Source organism: Trachymyrmex septentrionalis, unplaced genomic scaffold (genome assembly GCF_001594115.1).
Source record: "Trachymyrmex septentrionalis isolate Tsep2-gDNA-1 unplaced genomic scaffold, Tsep1.0 scaffold19, whole genome shotgun sequence".
Classification (NCBI taxonomy): Eukaryota; Metazoa; Arthropoda; class Insecta; order Hymenoptera; family Formicidae; genus Trachymyrmex; species Trachymyrmex septentrionalis.
Window position 1 is genome coordinate 2,686,129 of NW_017305071.1, and position 18,021 is coordinate 2,704,149.

Consider the following 18,021-nt stretch of genomic DNA (forward strand, 5'->3'; position numbering starts at 1 on the left):
CATGTTAAAAGACTTTCATGTTATTTTCAAAGAAATTCACAAGCATGGAATCTAGTTAATTTATCTCAGGCAACTATATAAGACAATAAAAATAAAAAATAAAATTCTATCTACTACCGGATATCGACTGTATTAAATCTGAAGAAAGAAATTTATGCAATATATTTTTATATCCTACTCAATAATTATAAAATAATATACATATAATATAATTTATGTACTCACAGAATTCATGTAATTATAATATATCATATTGTATATTACAAAAATATCGTCTTCGTCTAAAATCTCTATCAAAAATCTAAGCCTATTATTCACGAAAATTTTCAGCATAACACATATCTCGCGAACAGTGCAACAGAATTTATTAAAATCATCATACATAAAAAAATGTTTGTCATAACTGTAAAGCCTTAAGTAAACCGACCAATCACAGTTAAAAGTGTAGTCCTATGTTTTAGAATATCATGATTGATCGATATACTTACGATTTTACAACTAAAATGAGATTACGATTAAAACTTGTTTGCATGTGATTGCCTTTACGAGCAACTGAGATAATTTCACGAGCACGCATTTGCTGTAATAAATTTCCAGCGATCGCTAAATTGTTATATGATCGCAAAGAAACCGGTGACTAATTAATATCACCGGTAATAAGACGCCATAGTCATTTCCCAAGGAATCTATTTCCGCGCAGGAAAAAATATCGTAATTAAGTAACTTACTGCGTCGGCACCAATGTATCATGAATTGCGATTCCTACGTTAAGAATTAAGAAACTTCAAGTATTTAAAATGTAATTAACAAAAATAGATTCACGCAAAGTCAAGTTAAATTAGGATAATAATACGTCTACGAAATTCATTATTTATTGACATGCAAGAAATAATAATGTGTATTTTCGCAAATGTTAGCAATAAATATTCCAACTCATTTTCTCTTATTGATAAGAGTCGATTAATATATCCTGGTATCGATTTTGCGCCAAGATTAATTATTGCGATAGTGCAAAGGAATTAACGTTGCTTGTCATGCCGATATCTCTGTCACGTTCATAATTATATTGTTTGTCTTTTGTTGAAAGTAAATAAATCACGGCAAATATATATGTGTGTAATTGCATTATTCCTATAATTTAGACAAATTGTAATATAACTCTCGTAACAATGTCATGTGCTAATTCAAGTCGCCGACATTTTAAATAATACTGACAATTATTATAATAGGATACACTTGACAGCGTGATTTAGAACATCGTAATAAATTCAATTAATATGTAAAATGTCGGACACGTTCACAATTTATAGTCTATGACATGCAGTTTATTTTCATTTGAAATCCTAGTTCGTCGCGCAATGCAATCACGGTCATGAAATCATTTATTATACGATATAAATGGTATCACCGATAATCCGCCGATATCGGAATTATCACGTTCAGTGTTCAAAATTTTTCTACGCAATCACTTTACCGTATTTGTACAAAACCGTTTGATATTCGTGACGCAATCGGAATGTTATGCACGGAAGCCGATATATAAACTTGTTACAAACTACACGTGTTTCGTGAAATTATATCCGTATTATTTACAATATTGATAGATCACTGTCTATATGATGTATCTGCAATTTTCATGAAAAACTTTAAAACGACCCATTAAAATGTTATATGCATTAATATATAGATGAAGAACGTTATCAAAGAAAATACGGGATGGGCATGTGTTACGCGGAAATTTATACAAATTATTGGCAAAGTGTAGTAAAATTGCGCTATGTTAAATTCTGCTTGATCGTTATACCAAGAATCTGGCATATCGAAATATTAATTAATACCGGCATTTCATTACATTGAATTGCGTACATATTGATGTAGACACTCATAATCCAATCATATCTCGTTCCACTAAACAGCTCATTCTATAACTACTAAATCGTTACATTATACAATAAAGTATTATATATATGTTACAAAATTCAACTTTCTATCTCTATAGAAATAAAATTCGGATCCTTATAAATTTTTTTTAATTACGTCTTCAAGCTGCGCTCCAAATCTTTCGATAATTTTGCGTACAAATTTTATATTCGATATACAGTCCCGTAAAAACCGTAACAACGCTTAAAGATTCCTGAGAATTTACTTTTAACATCTTATAATAGAAATTCTAATATTAAAATGTTGAGACTTTAATAGTTATTGAATTATAAGCATTCAAAGTTAACGAATCGTACTGCTTAAAATTTACATGTTCGATAAGTGTGCAACGCAAAGTGCTAAAAGCAAAAGCTAATTATCGTCTCTTGTTATAACATCATTATAAAGATGACATATGAGAAGTTAAAATTATTAATATTTCTAAATATTGATATTTATTATATTAAAAAATTATTATCCTCCACATTTTGATATCGAATTTTCATCTCAAAATGATTTCAGGAATCTTCCCTTAAGCTTGTTACGGTTTTTACGGCACACCTTGTATATGTATACAAATACAAATACACACACACACACACACATTCGAGAAAAAGAATATATATATATTATTTTTCCTCGAATTTTTACTGAATGAAATTATCTCTCTTTTTGAACTGTCAATATCTTATCTCCTGTATCGTTAACTGCAATAATAAAACTCATCGACAGCTGTTCATAATATTTACCACAAATTATGCGAAAATTATATAGTAAATAAAAAGAAATAGGAGAAAGCAAAGAAGGATTTCCAGATTAAGATGTTCTCTATTGCGAGAACTATCAAATTAGTTATTCATAATTTCTCTGACGCAATTAACATTAATCTCTTTTAACCTTCTAACTCGCTGTTCTCTCCAGAAAAGTCGCAACCTCGTAAAGCAAATCTCTATCAATTCTTTTCAATTTCCCTTATCTTAATTCAACGAATCTCCTATTATTCAAACTCATTCGCGCAAATTTGCATACAAGCTGAATTTAGAGTCTCACGTTATTCAGGAAGTGCTCGGAAGTAATTCATTTGCCGAGGTTTAAATTCAACAAATTTATCACTACCTGCTAACCCGGAAAAGAGACGCCTTCTTTATTCCACAGCGAAAGGCCACGGGCGCCACGAGGGGTCAAACACAAATTTCATCCCCGAATTTTTGGAATCGCGCAGCTTGCGGCCGGGCGGGCTGGGCAACTGTGAACGTATAACGACGAATGCGATACGCGATAAAAGTCGGAGGTCAAAGCGGATGCGCTGGATGCAATAAAAAGGAGCAAAAGTAGTGGATCGCGAATGTGCGGGAACGATTTTTCTTTTTCTGCCGCTCGGCAGCATCAATGCCCCTCGGCATTTCCGTTTCAGCGACTTACGGCGTATATTAAATTATTTGTCATTATAAGCTCGCGTATTAAGCGACGCGAGAACCGCATTGATCGCCGAGCGAATGTGAGTCGTATCGATTTTCTACGTTACGGAAAGAAAACGGGAGACGAAAATCGACGGGTTCATTAAATGGGGACATAATACTCCGATTTCAATTAAAGCTAATCACTAAGTGCTTGTTAAATTGAAAGCCCAATTCGGTTGATTGTAATCGTCGATTACACGTTGTTTGTCATTATTGAATACATATACTCCAGATTATAGGAGAAGGTGGATAATTTATTGATATATATGTATTTCTCAATACCGGCATATTAACCTAGATAACATCATAAAAGTTCATTCAAAGTCGGGACATAAGACGACGTAAATATGAAGTCATTAAATATTATGTCATATTATATTATATATATCATATTCTATCATATATTATAAGACAGCTTAAAAACATGTCCCAATTTTAGACATACTATTTGAAAAGATTTTTTATGAATTATGATGAATTATGATGCATTATTCAATCATTTTTACTACACTGAATTAGCATACATTAAAGGCTGCTTTATATGAAGTATTTAAAAACAGTAATGGCATAATATATAATCAACTTATACACTAAAATAATTCATACATCAGAAGCGTGCAAAAATTTTGCCATCCCAAAAGTGTGCATATATGAGTAGTTATTTGTATGCAGGAATTGACTTCAAAAAAAGGAAACAAGAGAAAGAAACCGATATAAATACTAGATATAAGTCGTACTAGATATAAGTCGTACTTTACCCTTTTCTATTTTTCTATTTTTCTATTTTTAAGTCTTACAATCAGAAAAAGATAAAAGAATAAATTAATCTATAACGTCCATTTCTATCTCTACCAAAATTATATCACTTCATTTATTTCCATCAATACTGATTAACTTTTAGTCTTTTATCCATTTCTATCAATATAGATTAAATTTAACTTGCTCCTTATTTTTTTTTAGTTCTAAGAATTAGAAAAAGAAAAACTATAAGTCAAACCAATTAAAATTAATCTATATCTGCAGAAATGGATAGTTAAGGTTAATCTACATTGACAGAAATGAACAATAGAAGATAATTTTAATGAAGACATTGTGAACATTCAAAATGCTACAATTTCGTCGCACTTTTAGAATATCCAAGTATAATTTAATAAATTTCGACTTCTGCGTGCAAACCTGCAAACACACTGCACGATCGCTAGACACGTTCCTGAATATATATATATATTTTTTTTTGTTTAGGTAACGTAACAATATCATTATTGAGTACTTAATCGTTAAAAATATTTATAAAATATTTATAAAATACATGTATACGCTTTTGATTTAACTTTGCAAATTTCATATAAAAGCTTCTACATATATATAGAAGCTTTTAGTATGCACTAATCTAGTGTAATGTAAGTGATCGAATTTAATTATATATATAAATCGTCGAAACAAAAGTTTCACTTTCTTACAAATCTTCGCAATAATAAACGTTAGGTAGAGTATCAGAGATTCCGAAAATTAATTCGAACCATAGGATTTGAGTTACATTGCAGCATCAATCCGACATCAGAACAATCGTGTCTACCGTAAAGTATCGTCAATAGACCTTCATAGATACGGCTGTAATCTAAAAGAGGAAGGGAGCAAGTATCGGAGAACCGGATCTCCCGACTCCGGTTGCGAACTCACAGCTGCAGCCGCAGATCGAGGGGAGTCATCAATGGTTTCTCCGGGATGTACGCGAGGGCAGAAGACTACAATACGCTACGATCGGTCACGTGATACGGCCACGCTCATTCACGATCATTCAAAAATCCGCCGAGTCGCCCTGCGGCGACCGGCGAACGGAAAATGTCACCGTCGAGCTGGGGAGCCCGGCCGGCTCGATCGAAGACGGTACCGTTTCGTCGCCGATGCGTGACCGGCAGGCAGGTGCTCTCGTTCGTGAGAAAGTATACACGGGCGAACGTCGTCGAGCGCGAATCGATCGAGCACGCGCCGAACGTCGTGCACACGTAATCGGAGCAAGGCTGCTTGATATACGCGGCTTTCGGTGCTTTTCGGCAAGATGTAACACAGTGATCACGTTTCAGCTTTGTTTTAACATTGGCAAACAACAAGGATGTAATGATTCACTGTGTTAAGATGATTCTACACAGTCAATAATACTGATGATCAGTAATATTGAATCAGTACTGACAGTACGCACCAATATTTTTAGTATTTTCACAATCTTACATGATCGATATTATTGATCACATATTTCACTTTAATTTTTACGTACATTTATCTATTGTTACCGATGATATGGATCCTAGTAAAGCGATACTGATATCAGAGAATCCAAATCCGGATTGTCATCATCATCAGTATCTACGTCAATCCATCATCAATATTAACCGCGGACGATCAGTAATATTGTCAGTATTTGTTAATACTGGCAGTATTATTGACCGTGTAGGATCACCTTTTACACTGTGTCATCTGTGCCTCTCGTTGGAAAGCACCCTTTATTACACACGCGTTACACACCCGGAGTTGGACGATGACGGACACGCGAGTACGTGACATGGATGTATTCAGTTCGGTTTGACTCACCGCAAAGACAGCTTTCGCTGAACAGCTCAGTCAAGCGTCAGTACCGCAATCCGGAGGAGAACAGGCCTAACACGTTCACGTAGACACGCAGGATAACCCCTGCCAAGAATTGACACAGGCCACACGGACGACAGCTGTTCACGATTTTGCACACAACCGCCAGACAGCGCGAGCGTCGTGGCAATGACTCAATGAGTCATTTCGCAGGGTGGGGGAGAAATAAAACCGATCGGATCGCACTCCGAGGGGAGAGGTATCGATACGCAAGAAAAATCGATGCATGTATCGCCGACCTCGATGACTAGTCGAGATATCGATACAAACGGTTTTATTTATCAATATAATTTTGCTCCTGGAAAATCACTAATGTTCACTTCTACCAATGTAGATTAACTTTAATTTAACTTACATTTTTTTTTAGTTCGGAGGATCAAAAAAATATAAAGAGTAAATTAAACCGCATTAATAAAAACGCAATGAAATAATCGTGTTGACTTATAATATGTGCGAGGTATAGTAACAATTTTGTAAAAATTATATGTATTTTGAAATTATATCTTTTTATTATTAATGTTATATATTTTTTATCAGAAATATATAACTTTTTTTCTCCAATTTCGATAAATCCCATTTATCGATTACAAAATAAAGTTACATAATATTGTACATTTCAAAATAAATTTAAGATGATGAATAGCTAAATGGTAGCAGTCGTTTATAAAACAAAAACACACACTTGGGTTCATTTAAATGGAAAAATATTGTCCCACTGCATCAAGGAATCAGAAATTATAAGCTTCAGAAACAAACAAGGCCAAGATTACTTTTATTATCATAATTAATACAATGAAACAGATGGTAATATTATACAATAAAATAGTACCGTTTTACAATGGAGCGCTATAAAGCTGCATACGTTATGTAGCATTTGTCGAATCCTTCATTATGTTTTGATCTTGTTTCTTCCTTACAACGATATGTAATCCTTGAGTTGTTCATCAATTTCAGAGTTGAGAGTAAGCATCAATTGATCAAATTGATGATCCCCAACTATACCTCGTAATGTGATCAGCTAACAATTTCAAAAGATTTTATGTCTTTGGATAACTGTCCAAAAAAATATAAAAAATATTTATAAGAAATTCTCACCTGACTTTGAAGTGTATCTTTCAAAGATATGCTGTGTACAGGATCGTTAAAAAGAAGTCTCTTCTGTCGTTGAGCATGTTCGGTATCATAATCTACATCCTCATATTGCGAAGGACTGGGCTGATCAGTAATCATCAAGGAACTGGAACAATTTCATTTTGTGATGCACACATATTTTTAAGTTCACTTTTCCATTTTCTTTATAAGAATCTTACGATCTTATGATCAAGAAATATAATTATTCAATAAATATGCAGGATGTTTGGAAAATGATGATTAATCTTTCTCAAAATGGATTAAACTAAGAAGAAAAGTCCTCTACCATTTTGCAATTTTTGCAATAGTTAACAAGATATTAATTGCTAAAAATTGCCAAAAATTGATTTTCAGTAATTTTTTATTCAAATACTATCAACTTTTCAGTAAGACTGCAAGAGACAAAAATTGTTTATTTTCTTCTTATAGAGCTTCAAGAATTTTTAAAAAATTTTTTTAGAATATTTTAATACCGTATTTTCACATGTTGGTAAAAATGGAAAAATGCAGTACTAAAAAGTTAATAAAAAATTTTGAAAAAAAATTCGTGGATTTCTATGACAAGAAAATAAACAATTTTTGTCTATTGCAATTTTTCTGTAAAGTTGATAGTATTTGAGTAAAAAATTATTGAAGACCAATTTTCGACAATTTTTAGTAATTAATATCTTGTTAACTATTGCGAAAATTGCAAAATGGTAGAGGACTTTTCTTCTCAGTTCAGTCTATTCTGTCCCTATGCGAAAGATTTATCATTATTTTCCAAACACCCTGTATATTTACAGAATATTTTTTAGTAAACAGTTATAAAAAGGTATCTATTCATTGTAAATTTTTTTTAAATTTAAATAACAATTATTCAATATAAATATTAAAGGATTACGACATTATGACTACTGCTTATACTTCATTTGTTGAAAAAGATTTGATCTCACATTATAACTCATCCCAATTAATAAAAGAATTTCAAGTCTTACTCGACAGGATATCCCATATCATCAAACTTGGTGACATCATTAAGCGTTTCGACAATGTTTAATATTATTTGCGGGAAATATTCAAGAACAGTGGGCGGACTGTTCGCTCCGAGAAGAGAACAGAGTGCAAGAGCTAGTAATTTGCGCCTTTCGATCTGAGTTACCAGTGGCATTGCGTTAACCCAACTGTGTATCAGTTTTCCGAGTACAACGTCCTCCCTCGTTTCGGTTCCTATACTCCGCGCTAAATCGCTGATTATCTATAATAATAATCTTCATTATCGAACTAATTTATAGAAGAAAATCGCAGTTGAGATAGAATTTTTCTTACCTGTACAAAAATATCACGGGAACCTAGTAAAACTCTTGCGACGACAGATAGTTGCATAGTCATGACCGACGTATACTCGTCGCCGTAATAAACACTCCTCCTGTTAACATATCATATCACGTTTTAAACTAAATATCCAAACGCAATATTTCTCAGAGGCATCTACTTACTCAAATATTTTTAGCAAAACGGGTTTTATCAATTCTGCACCCTGTTGAGGGGAAGTTCTGAGACAGATCTCAAATAATTTTAACACCTTCACTCTATCCTCTGAACGCAAATCACTGAGAAGCGTTTTCAGCGATTCGATGATCACCGTACTCCTCTGAGTGAAGAAATCTTGTGGGCTCAATAACACGTACATTTGAATTATGTACAAACATAAACGCAGATTCTCCGAAGATTGATCTGAAAATGATAGAAAAAAGACATCATCATATAAATCATTAAGACTCTTTAACAATCATATTAACAGAATGAGATGATGCATGATTTCATCCGTAAGCATGTTGACTCATAATTGATGGTTCTAAGTTTGATCCCACGCCTCGATTTTATAAGGTTTATTAGAATTATTAATAGCATAAACTTATATCACTAACCCAATAATGCTGGCATATTTCTGAAGAGATCCATTATAGGTGGTGTTGGAGAAGGCGTGTTTTCTAATAAGGCTATCCATAGTTCTAATCCGTCTTCTAATAAATAAACGTGTCCTTCTTGACTGACATCAACACTCAGAGCCACGACGCCTACCACCAACGGCTCTAGATTGATGCTTTCAGAACCTAGAGCCTGTTGATACATTAAAAAAACATAAGCAATATCAATATCAATAAAAATAATAGTTTCTGATGATTCAAAATAATAATAAAAAAAGTGTTAACAGAATCCTAAAATTATATTTTAATAATTAAATAATTTTCGTAAAGAATTTTTGTATATGTATTACTCTCAGATTTAAAGTTTTAGTTCGTTTTTCTAGATTTGACATATGTGCATTAATATATGTCTGGTGAGAGGAGTTTGCGCGAATAAAAAAATTTTTTGAGATCTTTTTTATTATTTCTTCAGTTCAGTGTAGAATTACCAAATTATAACACTGAATGTATGTAAATTATATATATTAATCAGTAAAACAATGATCTCGTCGAAATTTCTTAGTCTTCAGTTTAAGATCTCCTTCTTGCCTGATTCTGTTTCAGTCATCACGATGCAGCAAGTCTGGGCTCGTTCATAGACTCGCTGCATTGTGACTGAAACAGAACCAGTCAATCGTAATCGGTAATTCGTACGATTCGAGTTTTAGGAGTCAGCGTGATAAATAGTAGGCAATTTTAGAAATAAAACTTTAATATTACACAATATGAAAGAGCCATATAGCTCATTAAAATGGAATCGAAATGAAAAATGTTTAATTTTAAGTATCGATATATATGATATAATATTAAACTAAGTTTTATTTTTAAGATTACACACTTTGTTTATTACACTAAGTCCTGCTAGACTCCTTTCAATTATTATTTATTAATAGCATCAATCTATTGGTTCAATATATCGCATATTCACCTTTTCCAAGTGTTTCAAAGTCGATACTATGGCACACCTCAGCATATTGTATATTTCAGATTGCTGCCAAAGTTCAGGTAAATACGAGCTGAGTGCACCAACATGTGGTTTGATTCCACTACCAACACGCTCGATAATAAAAGATAACACAGACAGCACATGCATCTGATTGTAAAAGATAAAAATACTTGTAAGAAATAATCTAAAAATATTGAGAACAAATAAATGCTAATTTTCCACACATACTTTTGTATCACACTCGTTTACTTCTTTAAGAAGCGAGAAAAGTAGAGAAAAAATTGGCTCCAAGAAAGGAGAAAACTTCTCTGGATCGAATTGAAAATCATCGATTGCTTGTTTCAGAGCATTGCTTGCTGCTAAACGAACTCCTAAGTCCTCTTCGGGATTCAATGTTTCAATCATGAGCTTATATAACTCTGGCCTTAATTCTTCACTTAATTTGATATCTGCAAACAATAAATTTGCAAATAACAAATAGTAAACAATCATTTCAAATCTTTATCTTTTCAATAAAACTTTCAACGTACTCGTCCATTGACCAATCAACCAACATACACGTCTTCTGATAATTCTATAATTGTTGTTTCGAACTTTTAATTCTTCTTTTAGAGTCGTCGAAAACCATTGATCAAAGTTTACCTGTCGCGCAATGATACAATAACTATAATAATAGATTAAATAAACGTTTATATAAATAGGTTTGTTCTTTTTAATTGAACTTCTTGCATTATTCATCTTTTCACTTTTTCTCTTCAACGCGAAGAGAAAAAGAAGATGAATCGTGTAAGAACTTTAGCTAAAAAGAATAGACCTTATTAAAATACTATTCACTTACCTCGTCATACAAATCAAATGCTGCGAGACCAACCGCTCGATAAACCGCGTCTTTTACTAGAATCGCATGCAGGTTGTTAGGATCGACAGGTTGGTGATGCTGTCTCATCAAATCAACCAAAACCGAAGCAAGAATATCTCTATAGTGATGGAAGATCGCCAAAAATAAGGATTCTGTGCAAGGCTACAACATAATATGCATTATAATACATTTACAGATTAATTATATATATTTTAACAATTTTTATTATTTGTGATTTGATTACTCACCCTCAAGCTATATTTCCATGATTCTCCGCCATCATCAATAGCTGAAATGAATAATACTTTTCATATTTTGTTTTTTTTTTTTATTTAATTACATTTTCATCTCATATAATTTTATTAAATGTGAAATATATTATTATATAAAATATATAATACCATGCCTACCGAAATTTTCTGGTTGAGTATCCCACATTTCAAGATCCGCAGGTGTCAAAAGGAAGTAATGCGTGACAAGCCTGGAACAAATCTCCGTTAATATTTCCGGTGTGAAAAATTCTTGTCTCAACTGGCATGCCCTCAGAACCAATGGATCTTTCGTCTCTGTTTTGAAAGAAAGAACAGTTGTCAATATGGAATGATATAGACAAGTAAGAATAATGCAGCTTCTATACCTTCAATAATCTTAGCTGGTCTGTAATACGTCGATAATAAAATGGTTTTTATTAAATTTAGACACTGAATAATAAATCTTTCAAATGCTAACGCTTGGCCAGCTTCTGTGAAACAGTAAAAAACGGAGAATTCTAGAGAAGTCGGTATAAGTTCCACATAGCAAAACGGATGCATGCCTATGACTCCTATTAAAACTTTGGTCAAATGTATTATAAACTTTTCGCACACATCCACTTGCAATCCTCTAGAAGCTAAAGTTTTTCCTAAAAAAAAAAGAAATAAAATAATATAACACTTTTACCACATGAAGTTCAATTTAAATATTCCAAAAATCGTAAGTAGCTGTTTTTTAAAACAAAAAAAATACTAACGGCACTCAAGGCAAGTCCTTGCACGCTCGAAAACGACTTTCAGAAACAACATGGCATCTTGAGATTCTGATGGTTTGGAAAAACCATTTACGATCAGTTGCCTAAGTATTCTTAATAATAGAAGTGCTTTTTCTAAGGTTTCTTGTGTCTGATTGACGTCGGCCCCATTAGACGCCATAATCAGGAAGGATTCAGTATAAGTATTCCATAGGTTTAGGATAAAATTGAACATAGTCGCAGTCAATTCTCGGAAGAGCCTCTGTCCATCGGCCAAGCGTCGAGACGCCAAAGCTTTGACAACATGATGCAGGGTTAATACCGCCTGACGTTGTGCTAAAGAATTTTCTTGTCTTATAACTTCCAATAATGTTGGTACCAGTGTACCCCATTCTCTAGGACAATCAAACCTATAAAATAAAATGTAAAATAAAAAGATTAAATATTTTAATTTGTCATATATATTGTGTAATCGAGTGTATTACATTACAATTTATTACATTATATATATTACATATATTATATTCATTACCTTGCTATCTTGGCAATAAGGACTGCTAATTGTATAGCTAATGGACTCATAGGTTCGTCAAAATTTCTGAGGAGATGCTGTCGCAAAAATTCCTTCTCATTGTCTTCAATTGCACTAAAATAATGGTGTGTTATTAAATATATACTACTGTTACAGTATAATGATGTGTGATTTATATAACACAATATTTCCTGTTCTAAGAAAATAATTCTTACTTTGGTGCATTTTTCCTCCAGTACCTCTCAACTCCGATCTTCAAGTACACTACAGCCATCCATCTAACTTCAATAGCCAAGGAATGATTTGAAAGAACATTCTAAAAATAATTTTTACGTGATCAGTCTTAATTTTCAAATCACAAAATATGTAATCATACCAGGTCTGTACTTTATAGCTAAATCAATATAAATATATTGATTATATTTAAAAATGAAATATTAATATATCGCTTGCTACAAAGATACAATTCAAAAATCAAAACTTTCCAGAAAATTAGTTTAAATGTTTTAAATCATTAAAATTTTAAAAATGTTAATTTTGAAATGCAATTTTAGTATAATAACTGATTATAGAAGAATAAAAATATATTCTTTCTTTCTTCATGTTTACATTCTCTTTCTGTGAGTAAAAATATAATCATATAATATACATAAGTAAAAATTATTATATATTTTGTATATAACTTTTATACTTATATATATTGTTGTACCAAATGAGCAAATATATTTGATAAATTATTGAAAGAAAATTCTAGCACAGTTCAAAGAACAGGCTCAATTCTAATCCTATACATATGTTTATCTTAATATTTAATTGCTTTCCATTTAACTCAAATAATTATGTATACATGATGAGTAGTCAGTTAAATGAATGTTTTTCTTCATTCTGGCAAGTAAGATTCAACTAAGTTTTTACTACAATCTGCATAAACTTGAGATCTTGTATGTTACTGAATCTTAACTCATATTAAAATTATAGTTTTAAAACCTGCATCGTTATGTGATAATTTTGTCACTAAAGTAATGATTTCATTATCTGAGTATAAATAAACTCACATCACTTCAGATTCAGTATGTGAAAATAGAAAGCAACCTGTTCCATGTAACATTCCATAAATCCAGTACGTACATGGAAAATAGAAAAAATATTTATAGACTTATAAGCCAGTAAAAAAAACTTTCTTCTGTCCAGGAGACTTACATATAATGCAATATAAAATCCTCGCTGAGTTTCCCATTGCTTAAGCGTTTCCTCTGCAGATTTCAAAACATTGGGGTCTTGACTGACCGCCTGTCGTAGGACTTCTATCACCGCGGCTTCCATGTCTTCTTACTGTACACAATATTAGCGAATGTTACAAGCTCCGTCACAATCCTCATCCTAACAATATTTCCCGTCCCCGTGCGATTATTATCTAACGTCATGCAATTGCATCATGTGTCGTTTTCGGCTCGAAAAAAATCCAAAGACAGTTTACCCGATGCAGGTCGGTGAAAAGTGCATCGAGAATAACGAGCATGTGATCGCGGGACAACCGATTTATATCGAACGAATGCGTCGTGCGAAATAATATCGCGATCACGCGAGTCTCATTACATCATTTCATGTATCGCTCGCAAACTGTCGTCGTCGTCGTCGTCATCGTCGTCGTTGTCGTCGTCGTCGTCGTCGTCGTCATAGTCGTTCCGGTGAACGAGATGCCCTCTAACCTATACAAAACCGCAATGATGAAACGGATCGAAAATACGGGACGGGAAAAAGGCGGCGCGGACAGTGGAAGCGAATATTTACCTGTCTCGCAACCGGTGTCGCAGCCGTTCATTCCGCGTGCTCCATTTGCCGCTCCGTTTTGCGCGCGAGAGAGAGTATTTATGTAGTAAATCGATACATAACGAAAATCCTCCGGCAGACTCTCGCACACACGCTCCGTGTTGTACGTGTCGAGTGTCGACGACGGCACCTTCCGAAGCGCAAAACGTTTCCCTTTCCTTTTCCCTCCACTTCTCGCAACTCCTCGGCCGACAACAGCCGACAAGCCGACGGTCGGTCGCCGCGCCGCTTCTTCCCTTCTTCGTCTTGCACGAGAGAGACTCGTTCTTCTTGTTTTACTCCTTTTTTTCTTTCCCACTCTCCTCTCGTGCGATAATGACAGTTGTCGTGCGCGTGCGTATATGTCCTCTTGTATCATGCGGAAAAATAAAAGGACGATCAAACTCTGATTAGCTTAATCGGCAATTAATTAACTCATCGGCCGATATTCGCGGTAGTTTATTAACGCCTTTAGGGCTAATGTATTCATAGTTCGTTCTTATTGCAAGATAATATCTTGAGATATATATATACATATATATATAAAAAGATATTATATTATAATATTATATAATTATTTAAATATTATTATTATATATGGATATTATAATATAAATACCGGCCTAGAATTATCGATTCGTTTGGTATGAGATAAAAGATTAAGGAAAGTAAAATCATATGTTTATAAAAATCAATCACGTCAATGATAATTAATTAATGATAATTTAGTTATACATTCGAAATTTCGTCGAAATCACAACGAGAGAGAGAGAGAGAGAGAGAGAGAGAGAGAGAGAGAAGCGCGAGCTATTTTATTTAAATTCTTTCCATACACACACACACAGAAATTCAACGCTGAACGGAGTAATAATTATCACCCTTAATTTGAATATTAAAAGCACTGTTGTTCAGATATATATGTACATTAAAATTGTAATTTCCAGAATCGTTGGATTTCTGCAAGAACTATAAATGTTCTCCTGCATTCTATTTTACTACAATAGATCTGTTTTGATCGCTGCATTGGAACTTTCCATTGTCACTTTTGCCAAAATCATATCTATATCTATTTCACTTTAAGTGTAGTGTATACTAAATTCAACTATAAAAACAGACTGGTTATTATTAGAATCATTCGATGTATATTCGGATCTAAATATATATTATTATCAAGCAACGCCCGAGACAAAAATATATAGAAATACATAAAATTAAGAACAACCAGGTAAGATTAGACAACACGCGACGTAGTAATCTCACGTGTCTCTCGTCAACAGAAACCTCACGTGCATTTCCGATGATCATCCAAAATTCGCGTTCGTTTTCGGAACACTTCGGAGCATACCAGTTCGAATTCTCGTCGCGCTTCACTGGGCCGGATATCCGGTGCGCGACAGGCGCGTCACGCTTCGCGCAGGCGCAAGTAACACCGTGTCCGTTGGCAGCACCATCGTCAACACGTTCTCGTCTTTTTCTATCCCTTTTGTCTATGGCTTGTGGCAACGTTTGTATCGTGTCACGATGAAGGTAAGAATCCACGAATATCACAGAAATCACGCATCTCACACGCGAAATACGAATCTTTTTTGATGCATCGAAATACCGGTGTCACGACAATATTTGCATATTCGTCGAGGCTTTGTCTATCTGCATGTAACACTGACCGTAAAGTGTCGGCATCACAGGTGTTGTCAGGTGAAACATGCGGACATTTCGTCACATTAATTACTGCATCACACGATTAAGAAGTGTCTTCTGCTGTTTTAATTTATAACTCGCGGAACTGATATCGTATAAATAAATTGTTTCTTTTTTTTTACTTTATTTTTTGCTGTACTCTGTAGAGAAAAAATCCTAACCTAATTTAATCTGGTCTTAATTTAGAAGTTCGAGGCCCATTCCATCAATGTATATTTGAACTTGATATTTATCCACAGCACTCCTTTAGCTCCAATTTTGTTGAAATTATTCTCTCTCAGTTCAAGTTAGGTTGCGTTCCGTTGCTTGCATGATGTGCATAAAATATCATTTTACTCTTATTATTCACAAAATGTTAAACAGGGATAAAATGGTACATCATGTGCATTATGCGTGCAACAGAACATAGCTTTACACTTCATTTTTTTCTAATTCTTAGAACTAGAAAAAGACGAATAAGTTAGACAAAAATTAAAATTAATCTACTGATAGAAACGGACGTTAGATGTATTGTGTATAATTATTAATCTATGCATTTGGTTATTGCAGTTGAACGTGTCATATCCTGCAACAGGATGTCAGAAGCTGTTCGAAATTTCAGACGAGCACAAGCTCAGAATCTTCTATGAGAAGCGTATGGGTGCTGAGGTCGAGGCCGATGCACTGGGAGATGAATGGAAGGGCTATGTTGTCCGTATCTCTGGTGGTAATGACAAGCAAGGTTTCCCTATGAAACAGGGTGTCCTGACGAATGGTGGGTTCATGATACATTTATAATATGATATAATTAATTAACGTATATAAAAAATTGTTTTTGAAGTTTGAAACAATTATTTGCTAAATTTCATTTATATTTAATCTATTGTCATTTTGCTATAATTCTCTTGAATCTGTAAAAAATATCGAGCACACTTGCATTTTTTTATATCTACATTCTGAAATTTGATTATGTGAAAGTTACGTAAATGAGAAAATTTAGTAGGGATATTTCCCAGCAAGAGACAAATGACAGTATAATAAGTTCAATCATAATATCCTTATTCTTTGTCAATGTTAAACAAAGATGAAACAGATACATTGTAACATAGAGAACTGTGTTACAATATGGACATTTTCTAGCAAGGACTTAAGATCCACTTAACTAGAAAGGCTTCACTGATCAATGAGAAGAAAGAATTTTACAAATTGATCAATCAAAGAATGCTTTAAAACATTTGCAACATGAAGTGGATTGCACCCACAGTATAATGCAGAATTCATCCTTATTTAATATTGGCAAACAACAAGGATGGTTCACTATGTTACATTGTATCCTTGCTAAAAAAAACATTCTGTCTCTTGCTGAAAAGCACCATAGATGTTGACCAATGAAATTATAAATGTTTTAATAAATTTGTTGATTTTTGTAATCAATTTTTTCAAATCAAACTTCTGACTTAAGTACTAAGGAAGTTTCTTTTAATATGATATATTATTTGCACAGGACGTGTACGTTTATTGCTTTCCAAAGGACATTCTTGCTACAGACCACGACGAGATGGTGAGCGCAAGCGCAAATCCGTTCGTGGTTGCATTGTAGATTCCAATTTGTCTGTACTAGCACTTGTCATCATCAGGAAAGGCAAACAGGTAAATGATCATTCATGGTATATTTTTTCAAATACTGAAGACCCATGCTGTTCAGGGTGTATTCAAGATATTCAATTTTCTTGAGATACAATCGTACACATGGGAGATGAAATTCGTTTTTTGATTTGGGAAATTGCTATGTCACTTGTACTTTTTCTCAGTGTACGAACGAAACATGCTTTTAGCTATTATTAATTTATTGTGAATTTTTTACACAAATATTTTGTTATTACATGGTTTTTTTGTCGCTCGGTGCGATCTGTAGATCCGGGTTCAATCCCACCTGCGCTCACATACGCGATATTTCGCGTTTAAGGAGCTGAAAATAGCTGGTGATTAAGAGATCTTTGATCACCAGTGCCGTTCAGATCCGGTATTAAACTGTCCTATATATCAATGGATATGTGTGTGTGTGTGTGTGTGTGTGTGTGTGTGTGTG

At 33.5% G+C, this 18,021-nt stretch overlaps 3 protein-coding genes across 10 annotated transcripts in view; 1 reads left to right on the forward strand and 2 right to left on the reverse strand.

The window, feature by feature from the left end:
* LOC108746917 (endophilin-A) overlaps window positions 1-6,132 on the reverse strand; it is a 32,468-nt gene extending 26,336 nt beyond the window's left edge. For all 7 annotated transcript variants that reach the window (XM_018484022.1, XM_018484019.1, XM_018484023.1 and 4 more), the window contains exon 1: window positions 5,970-6,132. The gene's annotated coding sequence lies outside the window, so the exon portion shown is untranslated. The remainder of the gene's footprint in view (window positions 1-5,969) is intronic.
* A 626-nt stretch (window positions 6,133-6,758) lies between these two features.
* LOC108746915 (importin-11) lies at window positions 6,759-14,618 on the reverse strand. 2 transcript variants are annotated; one of them, XM_018484016.1, is made up of 18 exons: window positions 14,238-14,618; window positions 13,647-13,778; window positions 12,662-12,762; window positions 12,447-12,560; window positions 11,918-12,324; window positions 11,546-11,809; window positions 11,319-11,474; window positions 11,157-11,197; window positions 10,888-11,070; window positions 10,580-10,691; window positions 10,278-10,498; window positions 10,032-10,196; window positions 9,065-9,257; window positions 8,633-8,870; window positions 8,463-8,559; window positions 8,132-8,391; window positions 7,119-7,260; window positions 6,759-7,041 (listed from the first exon to the last, which is right to left on the reverse strand). In XM_018484016.1, the coding sequence occupies exons 2-18, from the start codon at window positions 13,767-13,769 to the stop codon at window positions 6,937-6,939; spliced, it is 2,922 nt and encodes a 973-aa protein (XP_018339518.1). In that variant the 5' UTR covers window positions 13,770-13,778; window positions 14,238-14,618; the 3' UTR covers window positions 6,759-6,936. The 2 variants fall into 2 exon arrangements, with proteins under 2 accessions (XP_018339518.1, XP_018339517.1); XM_018484015.1 differs by having other exon boundaries at window positions 8,463-8,562.
* A 1,091-nt stretch (window positions 14,619-15,709) lies between these two features.
* The window catches only part of LOC108746744 (40S ribosomal protein S6), a 3,146-nt gene continuing 834 nt past the window's right edge, over window positions 15,710-18,021 (forward strand). Inside the window, exons 1-3 of the mRNA XM_018483681.1 lie at window positions 15,710-15,782; window positions 16,503-16,707; window positions 17,437-17,582. Coding sequence (XP_018339183.1) covers window positions 15,777-15,782; window positions 16,503-16,707; window positions 17,437-17,582 — 357 coding nt within the window. The 5' untranslated portion in view covers window positions 15,710-15,776. The remainder of the gene's footprint in view (window positions 15,783-16,502; window positions 16,708-17,436; window positions 17,583-18,021) is intronic.

Excerpts from the sequence above, each read along its gene's own strand:
- LOC108746915 (XM_018484015.1), bottom strand. The coding sequence starts at position 13,769 with ATGGAAGCCGCGGTGATAGAAGTCCTACGACAGGCGGTCAGTCAAGAC. Across the intron at positions 9,258-10,031 it reads CTTTGAAACACTTGGAAAAG|GCTCTAGGTTCTGAAAGCAT; the intron begins GTGAATATGCGA and ends ATGTATCAACAG. Across the intron at positions 8,563-8,632 it reads GTTTTGCTAAAAATATTTGA|GAGGAGTGTTTATTACGGCG; the intron begins GTAAGTAGATGC and ends ATATGTTAACAG.